The following is a 26637-nucleotide window of genomic DNA, read 5'->3' as shown; positions in this document are numbered from 1 at the left end:
TATATATTCCTCTTACCCTAACCCTAAGTTTGTCTTGTCCAGAGTGTGAGAGATCACTGCACAGCATTGCACTGGTCCTTTTGACTTGCCCAAAATCTGTCATTTGCATCTTTAAAATATTGTCTTATATTATAGACATATTATAGACATATAGACATACTATAGACAAAATAGTCTTATTTTGTTGCTACTAAGATAGCTCTTGCCTATGAAGAAACTTATTAAAAAGCCACTTTCCTCTTTTCAGCCAACATACTGCTCATAAGGTCCTGGAAAAGCAAAGACATCTCAAACCTCAGAGTTTTCAAGTACCTCTCAGATTTCTACTTCACTGTTGAGAAGTACATAGAATAACTGAATATTTGTAGACAAAAAGCTGTCATTTTGTCTCTTTCAAGAAGCAAGGCCACTTCATGTGCTCAACTTCAGGAGAGGGTACAGTAGACAAGAGGATAATCAAGTCTAGGCAGGACATTGCTATTTTCTTTTCACTCTCTTCCCAGTAATGCCAGAGAACTTCCCCAGTGCCCCCATTGTCCTGGTTTGGGCCAGGATAAAGGTGATTTTCTGTCTTGTACTTTTGCTTTTAGCTGAGTCTCTTTAAGTAGTTGCACTTGCTGAAATTAACAGCAAGTTTCTCAGACAGTGTGTGCTTCTAGGACTGATAACACTTGATGTTTATAGTTACTGCTAGAGACTGGTGTGCAGAGCCAAGGACACTGCTCAGCTCTGAGGAAAACTTTTACCCTCCAGAAGGAATAAAGAGGTCCCACCTGCAGCCTCCTTTGGGGAGGAACAGACAAGAGAGATGCCAGAATTGACCAAACAGAGGATTCCATCCCATACACCTCATACTCAGGATAAATTTGAGGCATCACGAGGGTCAAGCCAGATTTCCTGCTTCCCTTCATTCACCTGTCCTTGTTTCCTTCAGCATCCTGGAAGGATTCCATCCATTCCTCTGCCTGTGCTCCTGATCCATCCCAGCCCATATCTGTGTGTTCCTGCCTCCAGCTCCAACTGCTCCTGACCCAAGGATTCCAGCCTCGACTTTCCCAGGGCTGCCCTGCAGCCTCGGTGGTGACGTGAGAGTTATTGGGGGAAAAGGGGGGAGGAATGTGGGATCCATTTTCCTGTGTATTTGTATAGATTTAGTCATTTTTCCTATTTATCATTCCTGTTTCATTAAAGTTGTGTAGTTTAGTTTCCAACCCTTCAGTCTCTCTCCCTTATTCTCTCTCCTTTCTTCATCAAGGAGGAGAGGGAGATTAATAGAGAGCAGCTGTCACTTGGTCTAATTGCCGGGCCAGTGTTAAACCCTGACACCCCATGCACTGAAACTCCAGTTCCATGGGAGCTGTGCTTGGCAAACTGTTCAACCCTCCTTTTCAAGCACAAAATTAAAAAGAAAACCCTTGTCTTGAACCAGGCATGCCTTGCACATCATACATTCACACTGACCACCAAACAAGTCACATATACACTAAATATTTATAGTAAATATGGTTCTAATGTCACAGCAAACCACATCTACTACTTCATAGACTATATTCCTCTGTGTATGAATAAATCCAGAATATCAACATCTTAATGACAAAAGTGGGCTTAGAAAAGGATGATTTTGAGAAATGGGCTAAAATTTGGATATATCCCAGCTGTATATTACTGGGATATCCCTTCTGCCCCTCAACCTACCCCCAGCTCCAATGGAAACAGCTGAGGGCACAGTCAGAATTTTGCTCATCCAGATCCTGAGCAAAGTGCCCTCAGCAACTCAGGAAGTTTTGTGAAATGCAGGATGGTTCTTTGAACCCAGCAGACCTCTAGGCACTCATGACTGAGCAAAAGCTTTAACAGACTGGGAGCTACTTACCAAAGGCAGCCTCTCCTTCTTCCAGCTCTTCTTTCAGTCTGGAGTAATCATCTTTTATTCTCTCTAATTTTCGGATGTTTCTGGCACTCAGAATCAACAGTTCATTCAGAACTCCTTCCAGCCCTTCCTTCTCAGATGTCAATGATTTTATGTCTTCTGCTAGATCCTTTGCAGTCCCAAAATTACTTCCTACATGTTTTGTGGAGGCAGAGGGAAGAGGGAGAAGAGAGACAATGAAAAAGACACTTGCAGCATACATAAATTAAGAAACAAATTAGGGAAATTAAGCAACTGGACTTTCCAGCAGAAACTGAAAGACCAATTTTGGAAAAAAAACCAAACAACAAAACCTGCTTTGTAAGCATCCAGTTCATTAACATGCTAAAGAATGACCCACACTTGAAAAAATGCCACACTAAGTCACTGATTACTGAGGTGGGATCTGTCAGACCATTTTCTTCTTTTGGAGGACACCTCAACTCCCAATACTTTTAAAACAGATGCTACTATCAATCTGCTAAACCCTGAAGGATTTCTTCCTTGGACAAAGCAGCTGATGGCATTGTCCATAACAAGCACCAGAAGGTTGTTTAGAAATGAGAAGCTGTATTTTTTAGATGATGTGCACCCTATGCAAAGACCATCAGGAGATTGTTCTGAGAAAACATCTGTAAAAACCCCAACCCTCCACACTTCTGGCACTCCCTGGAGCATGAAACCTCAGAAACAGACAGAAAACTCAGTATCACCAACTGCACCAATGCTTGGCTCCCTTGGACAGCTCAGTTTGCCACTGGTTTACAGGACAGCCCAGAACATTTCATAGAATCCTACAATTGGCTGGGTTGGAAGGGACCTCAGAGATCATCAAGTCCAACCCTTGATCCACTCCCGCTGCAGTTCCCAGCCCATGGCACTCAGTGCCACATCCAGGCTCTTTTGAAATATCTCCAGACATGGAGAATCCACTACTTCCCTGGGCAGCCCATTCCAATGCCTGAGCACCCTCTCCAGAAAGAAATTCTTTCTAATCTCCAACCTAAACCTCCCCTGGCACAACTTGAGACCTTTTGTGCCCTCTTGTCTTGATGAGAGTTGCCTGGGAGCAGAGCCCAACCCCCCCCTGGCTCCAACCTCCTTTCAGGGAGTTGGAGAGAGTGATGAGGTCTCCCCTGAGCCTCCTCTTCTCCAGCCTCAACACCCCCAGCTCCCTCAGCCCTTCCTCACAGCACTTGTGCTGGATCCCTTCACAGCCTCCTTGCTCTTCTCTGGACCTGCTCCAGCACCTCAATCTCCTTCCTGAGGGGCTGAGGGGCCCAGAACTGGACACAGGACTCAAGCTTTGGCCTCCCCAGAGCTGAGCACAGGGGCAGAATCCCTTCCCTGGACCTGCTGGCCACACTGTTCCTGAGCCAGCCCAGGATGCCATTGGCCTTCTTGGCCACCTGGGCACACTGCTGGCTCATGTTCAGCTTCCTGTCAATCCAGACTCCCAGGTCCCTTTCTGCCTCTCTGTGCCCAGCCTGGAGCTCCCCATGGGGTTGTTGTGTTGAACCTCATCCTTTGGGATCATCCCAACTCTCCAGTCTGTCCAGGTGCCTCTGCAGAGCCCTCCTGCCTTCCAGGAGGAATTTGCCCAATTAACCTTTCTGAAAAGCATTTTTATAAGAAGCTGGAGAGGAACATTTCCTCACTTCTGAAATATAAATAGGTAATGACAGTGAGATGCTGAGTTATTATCTTAAATAGCAGTATATTACAATGCTACAATTACATGCTGTACCTGTGTGTTTTCAATAATTTAGCTACTCGGCCAAGGGGGAAAAAAAAGGAGAGAAAAAAATAATCCAAACACAAAAAGCCCCCACTTAAATCTAAGGAATACTTGACTGAAGTAATTTCCATGTAGAGTTGCCCAATACAAGACAAAATATCTCTAGCAGAAGATCTAAACTTCAGCATCATCCTAACTCAGCAAAAATGTGGTGGTGTGAGCTAAGAGGTGATGACATCTGGTAAGTAAAGGCACTTAGGAAATGTAGCCCTGAAACAAATATTATGCACACCCAGTCACACCTATGTCTTATCACCTTCTGAAGTATCTGCAGTAACCTTAGACTGCTGGAATACATTTTTAATACCAGCATAATTCAGATATAAAGGTGTCCTTTGGCTTTTCTTCCAGGAATATTGCTTAAACAGAGCAGATCAATTTTAAAAAATTATTTTAGAAAACTTATACATAATCCAAAGTCTTAAACAGGATTGGTTTAGCTTCTGTTTAGTTCCTTCAGGACAGGGGAGCAAGAATGGGACAGGAGGATTTACAGAGGTGGGAGGCAGCAAACCACCCCAGCAGAGTCTCAGGGTGGATGGAAGAACTCCCAACAGATAATCACAACCATTCTCCTGCAGGAGAGATGTTGTGCAAAGTCAGTGGCTGTCTGAGGACAGGTTTGCCAAAGGAAAACTGTACTTTCATTGGAAAAGACCATCATAATCATCAGGAGTAAAGACTGAATGTTGCTAAGTATGGTAACTTCATGTTTTGTGGGGATTTTTTTATTTAGTCCTAGAGCTACAGTAGTTTCAGTGAACTTGTTTTCCTTGTTTAAATTAAAAAAAAAATCAGCTTTAAGAGTTCAAAACTCCCTTGATTTCTAATTCTCAGCTAAAACCCTGTGTGTCAGTTTTATTTTTTACAAAGAATTACACAGGTGAAAAACTACAAACATGCTTTGCAAATAGTAGGATCTTCTGGCTTCCAAGTGCATTTACTGAGAAACTACACCACAAACTTTATCACTTTAATCTCTCATGTTTCCTAAACAGTAAAACCAAACAGCAAGACAAGCAAGGCAGAAATCACTGGGAGGATGGCAAATATTCAGAGGCTTCTAAGGGTAATGAGACTCAGGGTGCACCTTGATTCATCTCAGCTCATCCCAGCCATCAACACTCAAAAGCCTTAATAAAAGATGAAGGCAAATTCTTCATTACAATCTGAAGCCTGCTCTGAAGTTTCAGAAGACAGCAAGGAAAAAATGGGTAAGGTATTAAAAATGAAAGTTTTATACAGATTGAAGGGATCTTAATTCTCAGAGGAAAACTTTCTATCAAAACTGAGGCTGTGAGGAAGTGGCATCACATATATATATATATATATTTATATATATATATATTTGGGGATATATATATATATATATATATCTCCAAAAGCCCCAACTGCCTGATGCAGCTCCCCTTGGCAGCAGAAATCTCTGGAAGTCTGCAATGAAAATTCAGAAGTGTGCATACAAACCCCTGTGCTCAAAGTGCCACCAGTGACCTCAATCACAGCAACAAAAATAACTGCTTTCTAGATGCTGTAAGAAGCTGATTTAAAAATTAATATATAATCCCTAGCTGCCAGCAGTAAAAAAAAAAAACAACAAACCATGCCCTCCTGGGGCTTCTGTTTGGTAAGAGACAAAGTCACATTGAATGCTGTAGAAATATTCTAGTGTCAATCTGTTTTATTTTGCTAATATCCTGAAAATGTTCTAATTCCTCTTTTTGATGAAAAAATAATTGTTCTAAGTGCACACAGTAACTGCTACTTTGTCAGCCACTCAGTGTTTGTTGGGAGAGTCCCCCCCTCCTTGGGGGACATGAGACAAATCAAGTCAGCCCTAACTCTTGCCATGAAAGTCAAAAAGCACTGAAGCTAAGAGGTAATCACTGAGAAAATCTGCATGGAGACAACAGATCTAAGGAATTAACAGTCTAAGACCCAAGCTGAGCTTCTGGTCTAAACCAAGAGATGAGACAGGGATGCTGTGGAGGGGACTGAAGGGCAAAATGCCCCTTTTCTCACTCTTCCCCTGTACCCCAGTGATGCAGACCAGGGAAAAAACCCACAAGGTCAGAAAACTGCTTATAAATGTCCAAGCTAGAAAGTCTGTTGCTCCATCAGTCTGAAATCTATTAATTATTGATTAGTACTTCAACCTGAATGCATATATGAAATCAACAGTGCTGGGATAAAATGGGGAAGAAGGGAAGAACAACCATGTGAAGGGAAGTTGGGATTAGAGCAAAACCAGAAACCTTTCATGAGAACTTGGCCAAACTGATTAGAATCCTCCAACACTTGAATATTTTCTCTTTCCAGCTCATTTGAAGCATCCAGTGCTCTGGCCAGGTTGGATAACATCTCTGCAGTACATGGTCATAAGGAGCTGAGTATATACACTTAATTTTGAGGGGCTGAACCTTACTATTACCCAAAAAGACAGCAACAAAAAAGCCCAGTTTAAACTTCCCTCTTCATCTTGCTCTCTTCACACAAACCCTTCATCCCTTGGTCTCTACAGAAAGTGATATCAGGTAAGCTCCAGGCTTGATGTCAAGGCCAGAAACAGCAGCCAAATCAAGCAGAGCAACCCCAATTGGACAAATAAAATAGTAATATATATATATATATCCAGGCACCTAGTTATACTATTGCTTTTACTCACTTTAAACATAAATAGTATCTTTACCTTATTTTCCTCTCTTCCCAAAATCTTACATGTATGGCTATACACTACAGCCCTCAGAATATATCAAATATATTCCCTCTCTCCATAGTTACATGCCACAAACTCGTGTCCATTATAACAGCTCACTGTCAGATTTTACTATATTGGGCAGACTGTTGCCCATTTAGCAGGCTTCAAACTAATATTTAATGATTTTGAGACCATTTGTCAGCAACAAACGGACTAAAAATATGGTTTGAAATCTGTCCCATTTTGTAAAAAACAAGAAATGTGTTATTTTTCATAGAATGATAGAATTGGCTGGGTTGGAAGGGACCTCAGAGATCATCAAGTCCAACCCTTGATCCACTCCCACTGCAGTTCCCAGCCCATGGCACTCAGTGCCACATCCAGGCTCTTTGGAAATATCTCCAGACACGGAGAATCCACTACTTCCCTGGGCAGCCCATTCCAATGCCTGATCACCCTCTCCAGAAAGAAATTCTTTCTCATCTCCAACCTAAACCTCCCCTGGCACAACTTGAGACCTTTTGTGCCCTCTTGTCTTGCTGAGAGTTGCCTGGGAAAAGAGCCCAACACCCCCCTGGCTCCAACCTCCTTTCAGGGAGTTGTAGAGAGTGATGAGGTCTCCCCTGAGCCTCCTCTTCTTTAGGCTGAAGAGCCCCAGCTCCCTCAGCCTCTCCTCATAGGGTCTGTGCTCGAGTCCCTTCACCAGCCTGGTTGCCCTCCTTTGGACCTGCTCCAGGACCTCGATATCCTTCCTGAACTGAGGGGCCCAGAACTGGACACAGAACTCGAGGTGTGGCCTCACCAGAGCTGAGCACAGGGCTTAAGCTTTGTTAAATATTTTCCCTTCAAAATACAAGAGAAAGATAATGACCCACAAATCCTTTACTCTCACTTTTCCTCACATTGACACCAGAAATCACAGAAATTCCTAGTTTCCATGATTCACACTGAAGCAGAGAGGTTTGTCCTATCCCAGCACAAGCTATTTTCATTGTGGTATAAAAAAAAGAAGGAATTTTTGCACAACACTGAAGCATTCACACTGGACATTGGATGGAATGTCAGAAAGAACAGCCTGACTGTTATTTATCATTAATGAACTGATTCTTCATAGACTGACACACTTTTAATAATACATAAGAAAGTGGAAATTTACATTTTAGCTTGGGGCATTTGCCACCATGGTATTTATCAATGGTACTGGAACACAAGGCTGAAAATCCTCCATCTTGTGATTAATGAGAATACAAAGCAACTCCAACAGCAGAAACTCAAGAAAAGAAATATCATGCTCAGAAAGAGAAAAAAAAAAAACTAAAAATATTAAGATTTTGGATTCACTGTCAGTGTGTTTGCACCTCTGAAAAACAAATAGCAAATGAGGGACAGTCTATTATCTCCTGAAAAGTTTTACAGGATTCCAGCATGTCCAAATTACAATTTTTATTTTTAAGCAATAAGATGTGCCAACACTTTTATGAAACATAATGCAACTGAGTGGCTGATGTGATCCTGAAAGGTAATAAAATATATCTAGAGGCAGACAAGAGCCCCTATAGCCATGCTTTTGGAGGAGGAATTCTCTGCCACAGAAAGCCTCTTGTATCAGTCACCACAGAGCAACCCAGGGATCAAAGAAAGAAAAGAAAGAGAGACAAAAATCCCAACAAGAATAAAATTTTAAATCAGTAATAACACAAAAGCTCCAGTGAAAATTATAGAATTATATATAGTAAAATTATCAATGAGGAAAGGCACAAAACAGGTGATAAACTTTGACTCTTTGTGCATGCACTTCTAGTACCTAAATCTAGGTGCCATGAATATTTCTCTCTCTGTTTTGTTTTGGGTTTTTTTGATTCTTCTTGGCAAAAAGGAGGTTGATTTCATGCAGCCCTTGGGAATGGTGAAGATCAGAGCTGGGCTTGTCCCCTTCCACAGATGTCACAGGGGTTTTCTCATGTCCCCTCCAGACCACAGCACAGCCTGCCCATGGGACAAGAGTTTTGGGTTTGGTTTTGGTTACAATTGTTTCCTGGGCCATGCAGAACTTGCCCTAAATCAGCCCCAAAGAGAAGGCAGAGAGGCAACAGTCCCAGCAGTAAGTTCTGTGAAAATACACTGGTATTTATGTCATGTTATTTAGAAATCCCATTTGTACATTGACATAAGGACAAAACCCTTTTCATTGCACTGCTGGCAATCACCCCACAACAATATTCCCATTTGCAGGTATTTCATGGAACAGAGCCAGGGTGATGAGACACAAACCCTTGCTGGTGTAGGCTGTTTGGAGAGGAGAATTTTTAAACTATTTTTTTAACTACTTACAAGTCACAACATCCTCACTCCTGTGTTGGATTCTATTTGGTATTTGTGAAAACAGAAGCTACTGACATCCATCTGATAGATAAGTACATCAGGAACTCAGGATTTCATTCCTGCCTGCTTAGCTCCCATCCTGGCTCTCCAGTCCCAAACTCTTATGCATGCTCTAGAGGGAAAAAAATTCACAGAGCACCTCTAAAGCCATTCTAACACACATCAACCAACAACCTCTCATTCAAATATATGAACCAGACAGAATGATGACCAAAAATTCACATTAGCTTGCATCCTTCCACTTCCAATTCATTTTTTCACAGAGGAAGAACCAGAGAAACACACCAGTTCTCACATTTGCTCTCCTGCAAAAGAGCCCAAAGCAAGAAAATAGATTTTTATTATATTTCTACAGTTACATTCACACCAGTTTACAAATCATCCTGTTTGAAACCTCAGCCAGTAAGAAAATTATTTCACCTGCAATCATTCCCTAAAAAAAAAAAAAATTCATGCTAAATAGACACAAGATGCTCAGAGAAAGAACAGAGCATCAGGCACTGCCACGTTCTTCCTATAACTGATAAGAATTTTTTTATTAGTTAAAGCTACTGTAAGATGCAACTGTTCCAATGGAGGTTTCTAAGCACTGACATTGAGGTGCTTGATTTAATTAAAAGAAATCTACAAGATGCTAAAGCATAAGATTTCATTGCTATGTGTTTACAAATGTGTTTGTCAACAGGAACACCTCATGCCACTGGGAGCACTTGTTAGCTGTAATTAGCCAGTGCTACAGACTTTAAAAAAAAAACCCCAAGAACAATATAATAAGATTCTACTAATTACATTTGGGGGAAAATTCTGGACTAGCATCTCAGGAGTATGAAGTCATTTGTCACAACAGGCAAATGCCAATCAGAAGTAGGAGAGGTTTTGAAATAAAGGATCTAATTGTAACTGCTGAAAGAAACACCTCTTGAAAGTATGGGCTTTTGAGTTTTCTCCCTCATCAAATCTCGCTGCAATTTATTTAATTTATTGTATTTATTTTACAGCCTTCAATAAACCAAAGATTCATAAACCTATTTTTTTTTTCTCCTCTAGATTTGATTTTACACTTCTCCCATGGTCAAAATAATATGGAGGAGAGATGGTTACATATGTAGCATCATCTTTTATATTTTTACAATGTCATTTATTATATAGTCTTAAAACCCAAGGTATTGTATTGAGAGAGGATTAGTAGAATTTTTAAGCTTGCATTGCATTTATTGTGGTATTTGAAAACAAGAGAGCCTATATTCTCATATTGTCTGCTGCAAATACTGCAAATCAATATGTTGAAAACACCAAGTGCAGCTCAGAGAGGAGCTGAATGTTGCCTGAAGCCATCAAGGCTGCCATTAAATGCTGAGGTATCCATCATGCTTCCCAAGTCATCACATGTAAGCTCTGAAAACCAATGTAACCATTAGTATGGATGTAGTAATGTATGTGTGGCATAATAACTCTGTTCTTTAGGCTCATCCAGCTTGGACCTTTGGAATATGTGGATCCAGATATGTGCAACTGCTTTCAGTTACTTTTTGCTTTGACTCTGTTCCAGAATCACCCTGACTGCTTCCTCAAGGAAAATGCTGTGTTAAACTAAAATGATGCAACATCTGCTTAGAGAAAACTAGCTGTTCCCTGCAGCCATTGGTTCTGTTTGAAGAAATGGTTTGAATGGTTTGAGCCAGCAGTGTGCCCAGGTGGCCAAGAAGGCCAATGGCATCCTGGGCTGGATCAGGAACAGTGTGGCCAGCAGGTCCAGGGAAGGGATTCTGCCCCTGTGCTCAGCTCTGGGGAGGCCACAGCTTGAGTCCTGTGTCCAGTTCTGGGCCCCTCAGCCCCTCAGGAAGGAGATTGAGGTGCTGGAGCAGGTCCAGAGAAGAGCAAGGAGGCTGTGAAGGGATCCAGCAGAATTCCTGTGAGGAAGGGCTGAGGGAGCTGGGGGTGTTGAGGCTGGAGAAGAGGAGGCTCAGGGGAGACCTCATCACTCTCTCCAACTCCCTGAAAGGAGGTTGGAGCCAGGGGGGGTTGGGCTCTTTTCCCAGACAACTCTCAGCAAGACAAGAGGGCACAAAAGGTCTCAAGTTGTGCCAGGGGAGGTTTAGGTTGGATATCGGAAAGAATTTCTTTCTGGAGAGGGTGATCAGGCATTGGAATGGGCTGCCCAGGGAAGTAGTGGATTCTCCGTGTCTGGAGATATTTCAAAAGAGCCTGGATGTGGCACTGAGTGCCATGGGCTGGGAACTGCAGCGGGAGTGGATCAAGGGTTGGACTTGATGATCTCTGAGGTCCCTTCCAACCCAGCCAATTCTAGGATTCTACGAATGAGCTAACTGCTATGGTACCCCAAAAACAAACAAGAAAAAAAGCAGAAATAAGAGATTTTTTTTCTCTGTCTGATGCTCAATGAAAACCTCTAACTCAGACTACCTCAACTTCATTATTACTGCATACTTATATATACACTGTAATGCCCTCTAAATTATTCCAAGGCTGTCCCTAAATAATTGTATTTTACCCAACTAAAGATTCTCCCACCTCTACCAATTTAATATATCCAGGCTGTTCATTAATATTCTGTTAGCTGCCTGACACTTCAGGGGACAGGCACATACAGTATCTTCCTTAAACCCCAACACCAGTATCTTAAAGGCTAAAGTCTACTTCTAACTATGCCTTATTCAAGAGGTGTCATTCATTCCTGCCTGACACAGGGATGCAGGGAAGCTGAAAAATCCAAACTGAATAATCCAGCCTTCTCCATGCTACCCCCTGCTCACTGGTTTTGCTTTGGTAAGTAAAACAAACCCACAAACCCCCTATTTTTACCTCTTCCTTCCTCTTTCTTCTTCTTTTACCAAATCTTTTCTTCCAGACTTCCCTCTCTGCCAGCTACAATTCATCCTGCAGCCTGGCTTTTCTGAATTTATTACTTCATGCTCTAAGACTAAAATACTCTGATTTTTTCAGAATTTTTTTTTCTTTCAGGTCTTCTGAGTGATTTTTTATTGTACCTGTATTTCCCCTGTATCCTCTGCATTCCAGCTCTGAATTTAACATAAGCAAGTGCCAACACACCAAATGAATGTATCCTTATCTTACAATGAAGTAAAGAAATTACAGTATAAACTGTCACCAAATACCTTTTTCTCAGTGAATTTCAACCAGTTCCCTCCAAAATTTTCCCTTAGTAGCCAATTAGGATTGTACCTCCCAAATCCATTACAATTTCATTAAGAGCTTTTTTGAGCAAGAATAAGAAAAAGAATCAGTGCTTCTTATTAGTACTAAGAAAGAGCAATGATGCATCTCAAAAAGCACTGGGAGAGAATCCTAGAGTTGCAGTACTGTGAAAATTTCTCTTTCTAGAAAGATAAATAATGTCTTTCTAGAAAGATCAGCATTAAATTGTCTTTTCAATTCATTCCTGAAACAAGCAACTTATTTTAAGAGCTAGAAAGTATAAAATATTGCTCTTCATGCTTTGGATATCATCCTCAATTTGTTATTTACTCTCTCAAAGCATCAGACTGAGGCACATCTCTGGCCAACTGCTGGCAGTACTGAAGGCTGCAGGTTAGTTTCTGGGTTATTTTGTTCTCAGGAAAGTGATAAAATGGCTGAGGGAAACTTCGACCTCGTTTCTGAAAAGAAAATTACTACATTCAAACAGCCTTTGGGCAGAGAAGGGTGATTGCTCAACTTGCTGCTCACAACTGGACACAGAAAAACTGAGGTTTCCATTCCTAAAAGGTGTTAAAAGAAGCAAGGAAACTTAGAATGTTCAGAAACAACACAAGGTATGGTTCTTAGTTTCCTTAAGGCTCAAAACCTGATTTTATCCACTTCTGGCAAACCAACCACATGACACTGCACAAGGTTTCATTTTAGAATTATTCATGTGTGCTGGTGCTAATTCCTTGCATCCAATTGAGAAGGTAAATCACCACCAGATAGCTACCAACATGTTGCCTGGATGTGTTAAAAAAACCTCTTAAACCTTTCTTTACTCACTGGAAAATTCCTTGTAGCCAAGGCTACATTCAGTCCTTCCTGGCTTGCTCTCTGGGGCAGGTGTCTGGCAAAGAGACACAGCTCTTCTCACATCTGCAAGCAATTTCCTGAACTGGAAACCCCACTTCTTCAAACTTAACAGACAGGACTGTGCTTTGCCTTTTTTTCCTCAGCAAACAGTGCAGTAATCCCAAGTAAAGGGTGTGCAAACTGTTATGTATCAGACTCTGTAATCACATTTCAATGTTTTACTGGTTGTAAATAACATGCCTGGGTGCTTCAAGGACCAAATTGCTCCTTTACTGCCAACAATAGTTGTCTAATGATCTGAGCAGCAGAAACTGCCAATTATTGTATTCCATTCTAAAGTGTCCTTTAAAGCCACACTTGTTATTATTCTACCAGTGTTGTAAATCTGTAGTCTTAGCAAGAGAGCTTGAGGCATGTAATTTCTAAGGTCTAGGAATAGCTATTGATAATTATTTGGGAAAATATTGATGATTATTGGGAAAATATCATGTTCTTTTCTTCTTTCCTCCCTACCACCCAGCATTGCTCCACCAGGAATTCCCAACCATGGAGAAGGACCTGAAGTACTTGGCACAGCCTCTGGATTTGCCATGACAGCAAAGGATCTCAACAAAACCACATCTAAGCTACTTCTTAGGATTTTCAGCTATGAAAAAGTCAACAACTGCCTTAAATACATCACTCATCAGTCTTGCTCCTTCTCCTCACTTCAAACTTACCTGAAACAGCCAGCATCTTGGCTTGGAGTAGAGCTGGTAGCTGGGTCTCAATAGCACTCACTCTGCTCCTCAAAGTGCTGCAGAGCTTCTGATTTGTACAGACCTAGATTGAGGGAGAATTAATTGAGATTAATTCATTCATGTAAAAAAGTTATCAGGCAATTTAAATCAGGCTTCAAATATTTTTGAGGTAACACCCTACAGCAAGGTGAAAAAGCTTAATAAAAAGTGATGTCTTCATAGAAATAGCCAAAATTTCCAGGCTCTGCCACACTTTCTGTGATAAAAAGAGGGAATGGTTTTAGCATTAGCCACCTAGATGAGAGAGGATGGGTCTCACTGCTGGATGCTGAGGCTGCACATAAAAGAAAGCCTACAGTGATGCCTACAGTGGAGCATAAGACACTGTTTGGAGGTTAAGATGTCATAATACTGAATGTACAGTGGGTTTGATGCAAAATATACTGTGCCACCTGTAGCGGGAGGAGCCATTCTTGCTCCTGAAGCTCAACGAGCTGCTGGTCTCTTCCAGGACTCCAGCCACCACACAGCGCTTCCAGGGTAGAAGTGTAGTGGGAAGAGCCTTTCTTGCTCCAGAGGCTCGACGAGCTGCTGGCCTCTCCATGCCTCGCACCAGAGTGAGCTGCTGGCCTCTCCATGCCTCGCACCAGAGTGAGCTGAGGTTTCTCTGTGGGTGTGTGTTCCACCTTTATTGGCCCCCTGGCCTTGCTCATGCCCAACAGGGGCCTGTCCTAATCAGGCACAGGTGGACTCACACCCCTCACTGGCAATTCAAGGCACCTGATTTATCTTATTTCTCTACAGCCACCTATCTTAATTGGGGCAAAGTAAAAGGCGAAGTAGCCACCGTTAATCCTCTGCCCAGGCAATAAATAAGACTTACAGCAGCTCAATACTGAGCTTTGTTTCACAGTCAGGAGACACAGCTGACTGAGGTTCAGGTTTCTGACTTTTTCTCTCTTTTTTATCTTTTGAACTGAAAGTTCCTTCAGCAATTACTCAGGACTGGTATTACAACCACAGGGATAGGGAGAGGAGAATAAAAGTTCAACTGTATCCGTACTTTACGTGTCCATTACCACCTCAGAAGGGCTTTATACAGCATACATAACTCATACAACTCCCACACATTCAAAAACGTTGGTTCTGACTCTATATTGCATCATTTGTGAAGCAAAGCAAACAGAAAAACCCCTCATCAAGCTAAGACAAATCTCTTGTTCTGAAGGCAGGCATCAAACAGTTGCTAAAATCATAGCCAACACTTCAGAGAACACTGCATTCATTAGACCCAGGAATAAAGTAGTAGTCAAGAGAGAGCCAGGCCAGCTGTGTGAAGAGATGAGATGTAAAATGAAATCTCCAGATGAAAGTCTCCCTGCCCTCCTTTACTCTTTTTCCCTCCTCAAAAACAAGTGCATGTGCTGTACTTGTTACCAGTTGCACAGCAATCACTTCATTTTTTAAGAGCAGAAGCCTTACAGCTCTAATGGTTTATCTGTTTGTATAACAGAAGTATAATCACTCAGATATGGCACTAACTGTAAATCCTTTTAAATGAATAATACTGTCTGTTTTCAGCTGAAAGCATCAGCTAACCACAAATAGGTCATATTTTCTTGAGTTAAGCAGTAGCTGTTGGTATTGAAAGACTTCAGAGTCTTCCTATTAATTTAAAAACACATAGGGCTCATCACTTCTGAACCTATTATAATTTTTAAATTAAAAAGAAAAAAAAAAAGTTCACTTTGTTTCAATACTCCCTTCCAAGTGACTTGCCTACTAATTCACTTTAAATGCTTTTAAAAACCCAAACCTGTCAGAGGCGAAGAAATGTGCCCAAAGAACCCAAAGGCCATTTCTGTCTCACATCTCCAAAATAAATCTGAAAGTTTTTAATGACTTCTTTCCAAGCAGCACTTTCTCTTTAGAGGTACTGAATGGCTCAGTGAATTGCAATTAGATGGGGAATCTTTCAGCTCCAGGAAAATGATGTGAATATATCCCATGCTGGCAGTAACTTCAAGTCATTACCAGTAGACAGCTGTTTGGCAATTATGCAGAATAAGCTGGGAGGTTTCATCAGTTTTTAGTGAACATTGTCCACTTTGTAAGCACCACTGTCAGACCAGAGCTTGCTGGTTCTTTATTAATGAGTGAAAGGCAGGGAGCAGAGGCTGAAAGGAGGCTCCTCTGGAGGCTCCATCAACTGAGATGATTCTCCTGGAACATGAGATAAGTGCATTACCCATCCCTTGCTTGTATCCATCTCACAGACATTCTGTAGATAAATGAATAACATTCATCTCCAGAGCTATCTTATGGCAAAACTAAATGAGCAGCTCCGAGAGGCAAAATAATTCAGCATCCCCCACCCCTTAGCACTGCTTCTGTCTTACATCAGCTCTACCCCACAAGCTTTGCATTTCTCTAATTATTTTTTTCCCAATTATTTTATCTTAATAACAGCTACCATTATTCATCACAGGAGCTTATTCAGCCACTGAGGAAAGGGCTGTTTCTTAGCTAAGAAGGATGAGGAACATTTACAAAGCCAGTGCCATCCTTCTCTCCCTGGGAACACTTCATCCTCCCCTAACCATGCTGATCACAAGCACCTATGGCCCCAGCAATGCCCTTTCCCTGCTCTCAGTGACCAGCTTATGGATCAGGGAGCTCCAAATCTAAAATAAAAACCTCTTTTTCTGTTTTAGGAAAATTCTCTACAGCCAAACATTACTAGATCTATTTAAAAATCCTCTTTCAGTGGTTTGTGAGGGGTTTTTTAAAGTGTACTTTAAAGAAAAAGCAGGGACTGGAACTTAGAAATCTAAACACTACTCAGGAAAAGCTGTCTATCTGAAACCAGCAGGGTGTTGGTTAGCAGAGACACACAGAAACAAGATGAAAAGCAGCAAAATATCAAAAGCAAATTTGCCCATTGTCATCCTCTTCAATCTTACTGGTTTATCATGTTAATTTAAAGCAGCAGAAACTGGGACAAGGATACTGACTGGAGCACTGAAATTTACTCTCCCTCCAACCATCTGAAGGGAAAGGAGGTTTTGAGTAACATTCCCATTTCTTTACAGCAGCACCTTGGAAAAGAGAGAGAAATTCTCTTCATGCTGCCTGAAAAACTGGATCCCAGCTGGATTTCCCATCCAGCACAACCTTGGTATGAGCAAAACCAGGAATTCCTTTCTGAAGGAAAATGGTGGGAAAAGAGCAGCTGAAAACAACACAGATGAGGCAGAAAAGCCCAAATAAACACCAGTGGCACAGGGGGAAAGAAAAGGCCTTTTAACAAGGTAGTGTTTTTCCCCTTATAATAAAAATATTTAAAAGGCCAACTCCATTCCATTTCAGAATAGTTGGATGAGTCAATCTAAATAAAGAAAATAAATTATTTGCAGTATTATGTGCTTCCTATTTATCTTCCCCAATAAATAGAAGCCATCACAAATGAATGGAATGAAATAATATTTTATCTATTGAATTTTTAAATAAACAAGCAGGCTGTGGAATTCTACCTTGCAGACTTCTCAACTCTTACCCAACTTTTCTGCTCTTACTGAAGAAGTCTCTAGACACTACAGTTATAAAATAAACAATCTTTGTAACAGTATATGATGAATGTGCTGGTCAAGATAACTAGGGAAGAATAGATCATAAAGGATAACATTTTCCCTCATTTTGGTGAGTGATATTAGAGAAAGAACATGAAAAATAAGACATTTCAGAGTATAAAATCCATTTAAACCCAGAAGAAAACCCAGAAATATTTTCCACTCCCTGCTGCATGTGTATCCTTCTGAATTAGCTGCAACAAAATGGATCTTTTTTTCTAGAACACTCCTGGTGCAAAGATGCTCTGTGGCTCAGAGCAACTCTGAAAAAAAAATAAAACTTTTATAGTCTCTATTTTGGAAGGAGGCCATGAGAAATAAGAAAATTAAAAGTAATAACAGCTCTGGTCAGGAACAAAAGGTATGCTAAAAATGCCACATCACTTCTCTTTGTATCTTTAAAGGGAAGTAAGGATTAGATTGCCAGTTTATTATTAGTGAAAGGGTGGGGAAGAGAGGTGCTTCATTTATGCTCCTCCTCCCCACCAGCCAGGTAGGAAAATAAGAAGGTCTGTATGAAGAAACATTCACCTGTGCCCAGAGTTCTCTTTCATTTCATGATGCTAAAAAGCCTGTTCATAAATGCAGACCAGCAAGGAGCCTGCTCACTACTAAACATAAGCCAAGAAACAATAGATGACTCCATCTGCTACCTGAAGCATCATCTCTGTGGCCTGTCCAAATACAAGCTGGGGGGAGTAGGTTTGGAGTGGCTGTTTTAAAATATTTACATGCAAAATCTGTTTAGAAGAAACACACTTTTTAAAACCCAAACTATTGATTAAGATGCAAGCTTTTATCTGCTTCTCTAAATATTCTGAAGAACTGAAAACTGATGTGTACTTACTTTGGCAGTGGTTTCTTTAATGGACATGCTGAATGATTGATCTTTTTCCTGAAGGCTAAAAGGGATTAAAACAAAATAAAGTTTACCTTCTCTGCTCATCACAGCCTGCTACACAAGACACATTTTCATATGGAAACACCCACACCCAGCCTTTAAGATGGCCCAGACCAACACCAAGATAAAATCTGAATATTTGGTTTCAGTGTTGCTAATGATTAACATTTTTTCTCACCCAATTTCTACCCACTTAATCCTGTTTGTTTGCAGAATGGTTTGTACACCAGCTCCCAGTTGTTAATTAATGAGTTTATAAGCATTTTACTTAGCATCTGAAACACAATTATGATTATCTGTGTTACCACAGTAACTTTGATGTTCCCAGCAGTGTCCAGACCTGGTGTTTTGCCAGGCTACCATCCAAACATCTAACACAAAGGTATTTAACATGGAAAGTTAACCACTCCTTAGTAACCCAGCTTCCAACTCTGCCACAACTTCAGCTGCTGTCATTTGCCCTCAGTCCCTTCATATGAAACATCCCTACTCTCTTTAGTTTACTAAAAACCTAAAGATTTGTACCAAATCTACTCAAGAGTGGCTGAAATGGAGGCCCTGTCCATGCATATATAAATTCAAGATTTTCTTCCACACACCCAAACAGATAGATTTACTTACTTGATACTACTGAGCATCCATACACCAGTGCCTTAGGTGCTTGTAAACAAATTCACATTTTTACATTTTTAACACACCGTTGAAAAACCCAAGTCAAATAAAACACTAGAAGCTGGCAGAGACTGGTTTTGCAACTTTAATACTTCCTTCCCTCCTACTTAGCAGGCACAGACTTTCATACAGCCTTCAATTATTTATCACACACTATTTTATTTTCCAGACACCTCTGCTCAGTGTACATGGCAGTCAGCACTCCCCACCACCAGCATTTCAATTCTTCCTTCCAGCTCTCCAATAAAACCCATACTTCTCTCAAAGCTACCACTGCTACTCTCCCTGAATAAACAACTTTTCATTTATTTCTCAGCTTTCCTTTCACCTTGGGCACAGATGTATCCCAACATTTCAGAAACACCACTGAATTTATTTCAAGGCTACTCTCACAACACGGGGCAGCACTGTATTCATTTTACAGGTGGAAAAAACACAAGTCCCCTCTATTCTGAAAGCAGATGAAGATGAGTGCCTGTTTTGACAAGCACACAGTCCCTGTTGCCCACCTCTATGAGTTCCAGCTTCTTTTTGAGAACTTGATCCTTTGTCCTTTCCAAGCACAGCACTTAGAGCATCCTGCTTCAAACCTGAGACCCAAGGCAGACAGAGCTGGACTTGCACCCCCCTTGCTGACCCCAACAGGCTGGAGCATCTTTGCCCAGCTGCAGAAAGAAGCCCAGTTCAGCTGTCCCAGAGCATCCTTGCACTGTGCTGAGGAGAAACCTTTCCATTGCTTTCCCTAGTGCCCTTCTTCATGGAACACACACCTTGCCAAAGCTACAGCCCAGCAAGGCCAGTCAGCTCATCATCACAGAATCACAGAATCATAGAACTGGCTGGGTTGGAAGGGACCTCAGAGATCATCAAGTCCAACCCTTGATCCACTCCCACTGCAGTTCCCAGCCCATGGCACTCAGTGCCACATCCAGGCTCTTTTGAAAGATCTCCAGACATGGAGAATCCACTACTTCCCTGGGCAGCCCATTCCAATGCCTGATCACCCTCTCCAGAAAGAAATTCTTTCTCATCTCCAACCTAAACCTCCCCTGGCACAACTTGAGACCTTTTGTGCCCTCTTGTCTTGCTGAGAGTTGCCTGGGAAAAGAGCCCAACCCCCCCCCTGGCTCCAACCTCCTTTCAGGGAGTTGGAGAGAGTGATGAGGTCTCCCCTGAGCCTCCTCTTCTCCAGCCTCAACACCCCCAGCTCCCTCAGCCCTTCCTCACAGCACTTGTGCTGGATCCCTTCACAGCCTCCTTGCTCTTCTCTGGACCTGCTCCAGCACCTCAATCTCCTTCCTGAGCTGAGGGGCCCAGAACTGGACACAGGACTCAAGCTGTGGCCTCCCCAGAGCTGAGCACAGGGGCAGAATCCCTTCCCTGGACCTGCTGGCCACGCTGTTCCTGAGCCAGCCCAGGATGCCATTGGCCTTCTTGGCTACCTGGGCACACTGCTGGCTCATGGTCACCTTCCTGTCAATCCAGACTCCCAGGTCCCTCTCTGTCTGGCTGCTCTCCAACCACTCTGTGCCCAGCCTGGAGCTCCCCATGGGGTTGTTGTGGCCAAAGTGCAGGACCCGGCACTTGGAATGTTGAACCTCATCCCCTTGGAATCAGCCCAACTCTCCAGTCTGTCCAGGTCCCTCTGCAGAGCCCTCCTGCCTTCCAGCTGATCCACACTCCCCCCCAGCTTAGTGTCATCTGCAAATTTGCTGATGATGGACTCAATCCCCTCATCTAAATCATCACTAAAGATATTGAACAGAACTGGGCCCAACACTGATCCCTGGGGGACACCACAGCCGCCATTTTGATGCAGCCCCGTTCAGCACCACTCTCTGGGCCCGGCCCTCCAGCCAGTTCCTAACCCAGCACAGAGTGTCCCTGTCCAAGCTGGGGGCTGACAGCTTTTTCAGGAGGATGCTGTGGGAGACAGTGCCAAAGGCCTTGCTGAAGTCCAGGTACCATATCCACAGCCTTCCCCTCATCCACCAGGCAGTCACCCGATCATAAAAGGAGATCAGGTTGGTCAGACAGGACCTGCCCTTCCTAACCCCGTGCTGGCTGGGTCTGATCCCTTGTCCACCCTGCAGGTGCTGTGTGATTACACTGAGGATGATCTGTTCCATGACCCTGCCAGGCACTGAGGTCAGGCTGACGGGCCTGGAGTTTTCCAGGTTCTCCTTCCAGCCCTTTTTGTGGATTGGCGTGACATTCCCCAAATTCCAATCATCTGGGATGTCCCCAGTGAGCCAGGACTGTTGGTAGATGATAGAGAGAGGCTTGGAGAGCTCTTCTGCCATCATCATCATCTCAAGGGGGGTACATACACCTCCAGATGAGGCAGTGCCCTCACAAATACCTCCTGACAGTGGAAGTCAACACCTGGGTAAGGCAACAAACAGAAATACAGCTGTCCAGGTCATAAAAGCAGTTCAACAACATTTCCCACATAGCAGTCTCTAATTTCTCCCTTCTCTACAGCAATATGTGGGCAAAACACAATTATTACATGTTGAATGATGCTATTATCAGCTGCCTGCCTGCCTCTGGACATGCCAGGGGGAATGAACTATTCAGCCTTTTTTTTTTTTTCTCCCCTCTCAGGCTCCAGAGCTCCCAGAGACTTTTAGCATCTCTCACAATCAGTATCTGAACTGGTCAGGTTATGTAAAAAAGAGCTGGGCTTTGTGTACAGATGTCAATGGGGAGCAGCAAAGCTCCTGTGTGCAATTGAATGAATTATGGGTGACTGACCCAATTGCTTTATAAAATTCAACTCTTAAGGACCCAGGCCACAACAAAATGTAAAGTGCAGTTATAGCCAGGAGAACAAGAGTATTAAGATGACACCTCTATTCAGGCAAGTCTCTTCCCTGTGCTTTTCTTATGTTTGCTTTGCTCACAGAAAGCTTCTCCAGGTTCATACCATGTTAACACAGCCAAGGGGACTAGAGATCATTTTTAAATTTCTTTTTAAACCCTAACCAAGACTCTTTTGTAGAGTCTATATTGCTAACAAGGATGCCCACACAGGCTCTCATGTCCAGGTCCTGGACCTCTTTATACCCAGATTTCTTTGTTACAAACATCACTCAAGCCACAGAAAAATAAATAAGGCATTGCACACTGCCATTTCAAAGACAGCAGAACTATAGTTTTAAGAGAACTTTACATTTATCTGACATATCTCAATAAAGTATAGCATTAGTAAATCATTTTCACTCAAGCCACATTAACCACAGCCTTGAATCTAAGGAATTCTTTTCTTTTCTTACAGTTACAGCATTCATGCTGACTCTCAGAAGTGTATTTGTATTATTTATGGTCTGAATTTCCCAGTAGTATCCTGTCTGGAATCCTTGTTAGCCTTCAGAGCAATACCACAAGGATCTCTTATCCTTTTTCAAGATGAGACCATCACACAGTTCACACACAGGATTAAAATTGTCTATGAACCAGCCACACTTACCAACTATGAACAGCTTTTAACTAAGTTTATTCCTGGGTTGTTTTCTTCTACAACAAAACAACATCACAGAAATACCCCTCACAAGCTTTCCAATTAACTGACAAGCTAATGACCTGCAAAAGAAACCAGGCAGTGAGATTGATTCACTTTGCAGGCAAAGGACCTTAACAACCACGATCTGTTCCATGGCACTTGAACCAGAAATAGCATTTGCTTTTACCACCACCCTGGAGCATCATATTTCATTTTAAGAGGAGCATTCTGTCTGCTTAAAAGTTGCTTTACTTACGACTGCCAGGGAAAATGGCTTGAAACCAAGCTCTTTGGAATAACAGTAAATTCTTGCCTGGGAAGATGTCCATAGTTTTGAGTCGTTGCTATTCTTCCCTGCCATAACAGCTAATCAAGAATCTGACTGCCTGTCCTCACAGTCTCTGTAATCTATGATAAGGACCATTTAGAAGTTATATTGAATTTGAAAAGATAACTCCATCACAAAGAAGGCAAAATTCTTGACCTAGTTGATAGAAGCCCTCGACACAAACACAGGAATTCAATTAATACAAATTTAACTAAATGTAGGAAAACAGAAGTTTTTAACACTTGCTGAGCTGACAGCAATTTATACATCCCATGTAATTTCTTCCCTTCATGCAGATGGCCCTGTAGGGCTATCCATTTAAACTGCAAAGGATTTGCACACATAAAGATCCCTAATGAGGAGAGAAGCAAAGGAATGCAGGCTTGCTGCATCCTAGGTCCTCAGTGCATACACCCTAGAACCAAAACAGGAAAGCAAGGGCTAAGGAATTACCCTTTCTCAATGACGGATGGAGTAATGCTTGGGTAAAACATGGACTTCAGCTGGAGAGCTGCAGAAGGATTTGGGAATGCTGCATGTTCAGGAGCTGAGGCTGACTTGGTATGTATTAATAGACTGGGAAAAATGTCCATGCCAAACACTTCAAGCAAATCAGTGCCTTTTAAGGATGTCATTTTAGTGACCTTTAGGAAAAATAGGTACTGAGTGTGTTGATTTGTAGTGACACAGTCAGAACCTTTTGAGATGATGCTGTTCCTAATCAGGGATGGTGGGCTGGCAAAACAAAGCAAGGCAATGCAACAAAACAGGGGGCAGAAAGAAGACTGGGATCAAGTGGTCTTTTTCACATACTCCTCACAGGTTTCACACATGACCATGACAGAAAATGATTAAAACAACCTTTTAAAAGACTAATCTGAGAAGTTATGGTTTGCATGCAGGAATTAGAGATACTGTGGAAGTGGCTTTTGTTCAGAGGAAGGCTGAGTAGCACAATACTGGGAAGAATGGCTTTCTGCTAAAGGAAGGAATGTTTTTCCTTCCACTTTGCTAGGATACTTCCCTTTGCATACCAGGCTATTGTGTCTTTATGTTTGGCTTCCTACAAAAAAAATACAAAGAATGAAAATGGGCCAAAGGCAAATCATGCTGTTCTCTGCATTAAAGATGCATAAATATACATACTGCTTAAACAGAAACAGGTCCTGTATTAATAACAAAATATATTTACAGTGACCCAAAAAAATGTAGTCTGAATCCAGTTTCCATAACTGCACAATAGAACATACCACACACATTGCACCAGTGAATAAATGAATTCTGTACTGGAAATTCTTACTTTCATACAGAAACTCATCAGTCATCTCTGGAGACACTGAAAATGCATAAGGATGTTCTGTAACAGCAAATGTTCTTCCTTACACTACTACCACCTAAAAGATTGCTCTAGATCCTGTTATTTCACACCCACCACAATAGAATGTTTAAGTAAAAAACACTTCCATTTCTTTAAAACTAAGCATAAAGCAGAACAACTCTAAATTACCTATGTTTGAATTTCTAATTCAAGAGCAACAGCCCAGAAACCTAAGCTCAAATGGGATGTATATGAGAAAGCATGATGGGCTGAACCCCCCATTCAAGTGTCTCTGCATTTTCTCCTAGAAAAAAATGATTATTAAAGAGTATTTTCTTGACTATTAGCAAATTTAAAGAGTTTACTGTATGCCTGAATTTGGCCTAGAGTACTGGAAGTGCCTGCAAAGGATAACCTCATTTTAATGGTCAGAGCCTGCAGAAAGAAGGATTTTTCCAACTTTAGGTCTTCTAACAACTTCCCTTCTCCAGCTGTGAAGTCACAAGCAGCTGTACTCTCTTAGAAGATGAAAACACATAAATGAAGCCCTACACTTGTAATCTTGCTTTTAACAGAGACAGGAGCTGACCTTCCAAACAAGCTTTTGTCCAGTCCTTTGCAAAAGAAACCACAAATGCTGCTCAGGGAACATTTGGTGTAAACATCTGTTACAGTCTACATCAAGGCAAAAAAAAATATCCAACAGAAATCCACCAAAAATCTTAAGTCTAGGGACTTCATTGAGTTTTTGAGGAAGAAATCCACAATACAAAAACCCAATCAAAGAGCTGCTAAGTTTCTTGAACTTTTATGGTTCCCTTGATGTGTATATCTCAAAAGCATTGAAGAAAAGTCAGAAAGAAAAGCTTTTGAACTAAACTGTACTTAGCAAGAGGCAGCTTTAAGCTAGGTACAACTGGGTCTAAAATAAAAAAAATGTGAAAACTTAACTTCCACCCAAAGTTTTCTTTAGTAAAATCAACAGATTCCTGATCACAGACACCACATGCAGGTTTTTTACCAGGACAAGACCTCCAAGCATGCTGCCAGTCCCAGACTTCTGCAGTTAAAAAGTTCAGACATTATATTAAATGCACCAAGGTGAAACAGCACTTCTGGTTTTCCTTTTAAAACTCTGCCCCACAAAGTTTGATTCTACATAATCAAGGAAATGAAAGGATAACAATATTTTCCACATAAGCCTGGCTGGGCTACATATCTGGGTTTTACCATACCAGGAATCTGTCAGTCAAGCATGTAAATTCCTTTTCATCTTCATGCAATCATCCATGGGACTTAAATGAGTGGAGATTTTCAGTGTCAGGATGCAAAATCATCATTTAAACATAAGTCTGGGTTTTCCCAACAAACCTGGATTTTTCTGTAAATAACATAGCCCACAGAAAGCTTCTCTAAAATGACAAAGCTGGTTAAACAATGATGAAAACACATTTCTGCTGAACTGATGTGGTGGAAATCCAATTTCTCTATCTAAACTTGTCAGTGCTCTTGAGGCATGGACTTTGACTCTAAATAGGAGAGAAAATTGTGTTTAATTCATACTGAAAATGAAATTCGTGGCTGTTGCAAGGACTACTCACCTGAATGAGAAGTAAAATGCAAAGTGTCACCTTGGAAAGCTTCCAACCTCAAAAATTAATCTGATCTGAGACAAAAATTATCAAGAGATGTGCTTCAAAGTACAGGAGCATAGGACCTTCCACACTTTTCAATCTCCAGAATTCTCCACAGAATATGAATAAGAACCCAAAATTATGCACCTCCATCTGAACCAGAGCTGTTTCTACCCCAGCAATTTGCTCTTCTTCTAGCTATCACCTGCAGAGCAGTTTTGCTCCATTCCTGCTTTATGCCAAGGATTGCTTCAATACCTCTGGCTCCCCCACTCAGAATTTCTCAAGAGGCAGAAATACAATTTCTTTGCACAACCTCACCCTACCAACAGGAATTCCCACTGAGTTAGGGGTTGCTGCATGTGCATCCCTGACTGCATTTGTCTTTGTCAACTCTCAAAGAATTATATAAAGTGGATTATAAAACTCATCAGCTTGCCCAGAAGATCTAAAATGCACAAGAACTCTAAACTGTGATGCCCCTTGTTTACTGCAGTGCTGCCAGCCACAAGCCCAAATTATGGGAGGCTTGAAGAAAAATCAGGGCATTAGATCATAATTCACATTTTTTTTTTAAACAAATGATATTTTTTAATGCCCACAAAAGGAGCACTGAGGCAGCACCTCAGCCTGTGTAGTATGGTGGCTGCGTTTTGAGATAACATCATTCCAACCAGATGATGCTGGCATCTTTAATGATTATTCCAGATTGGTTTTTCACTACACTGCTGTATCTTCTGCTCCTATAACACACCAGAGAGCCAAACTGGTCATCTGTGCAAACCAACCACTCCCATGCTGCTGTGCATCCCAGCACCCTCCCATCAGCTGCTGCCAGAACAGTTGTTACCCCAGCTGCTACCTGAAACGGGACTCAAAACAAAGGCACAATCAAGCAGCTCCCTGCAGCAGGACTTCATCACATCCAAACACCATCCCCAGATTTGCTGATCTGTCAAGGGATCCCCATTCTTCTGCTACATCTGTCTGGAGTGCACAAACCCCAGAGCTCGCTCACAGCAGCTGCAATTATTCTCCTAAGAATAAAACCCATTGTGCTGCACTGACTGAGAGGTTCTGGCCCT

At 41.8% G+C, this 26637-nt stretch overlaps 1 protein-coding gene across 1 annotated transcript in view; it reads right to left on the bottom strand.

The window, feature by feature from the left end:
* Nucleotides 1–243: 243 nt before the first annotated feature.
* The window catches only part of LOC103539863 (DISC1 scaffold protein), a 100825-nt gene continuing 74431 nt past the window's right edge, over nucleotides 244–26637 (bottom strand). Inside the window, exons 8-11 of the mRNA XM_030446704.1 lie at nucleotides 18042–18096; nucleotides 13545–13647; nucleotides 1874–2062; nucleotides 244–269 (exon numbers count right to left, since the gene is read on the bottom strand). Of these exons, the coding sequence (XP_030302564.1) occupies nucleotides 244–269; nucleotides 1874–2062; nucleotides 13545–13647; nucleotides 18042–18096 (373 nt within the window). The remainder of the gene's footprint in view (nucleotides 270–1873; nucleotides 2063–13544; nucleotides 13648–18041; nucleotides 18097–26637) is intronic.

Source organism: Calypte anna, chromosome 3 (assembly GCF_003957555.1).
Source record: "Calypte anna isolate BGI_N300 chromosome 3, bCalAnn1_v1.p, whole genome shotgun sequence".
In the NCBI taxonomy this organism is placed as follows: domain Eukaryota; kingdom Metazoa; phylum Chordata; class Aves; order Apodiformes; family Trochilidae; genus Calypte; species Calypte anna.
This window is presented reverse-complemented; position numbering and strand designations above follow the sequence as displayed.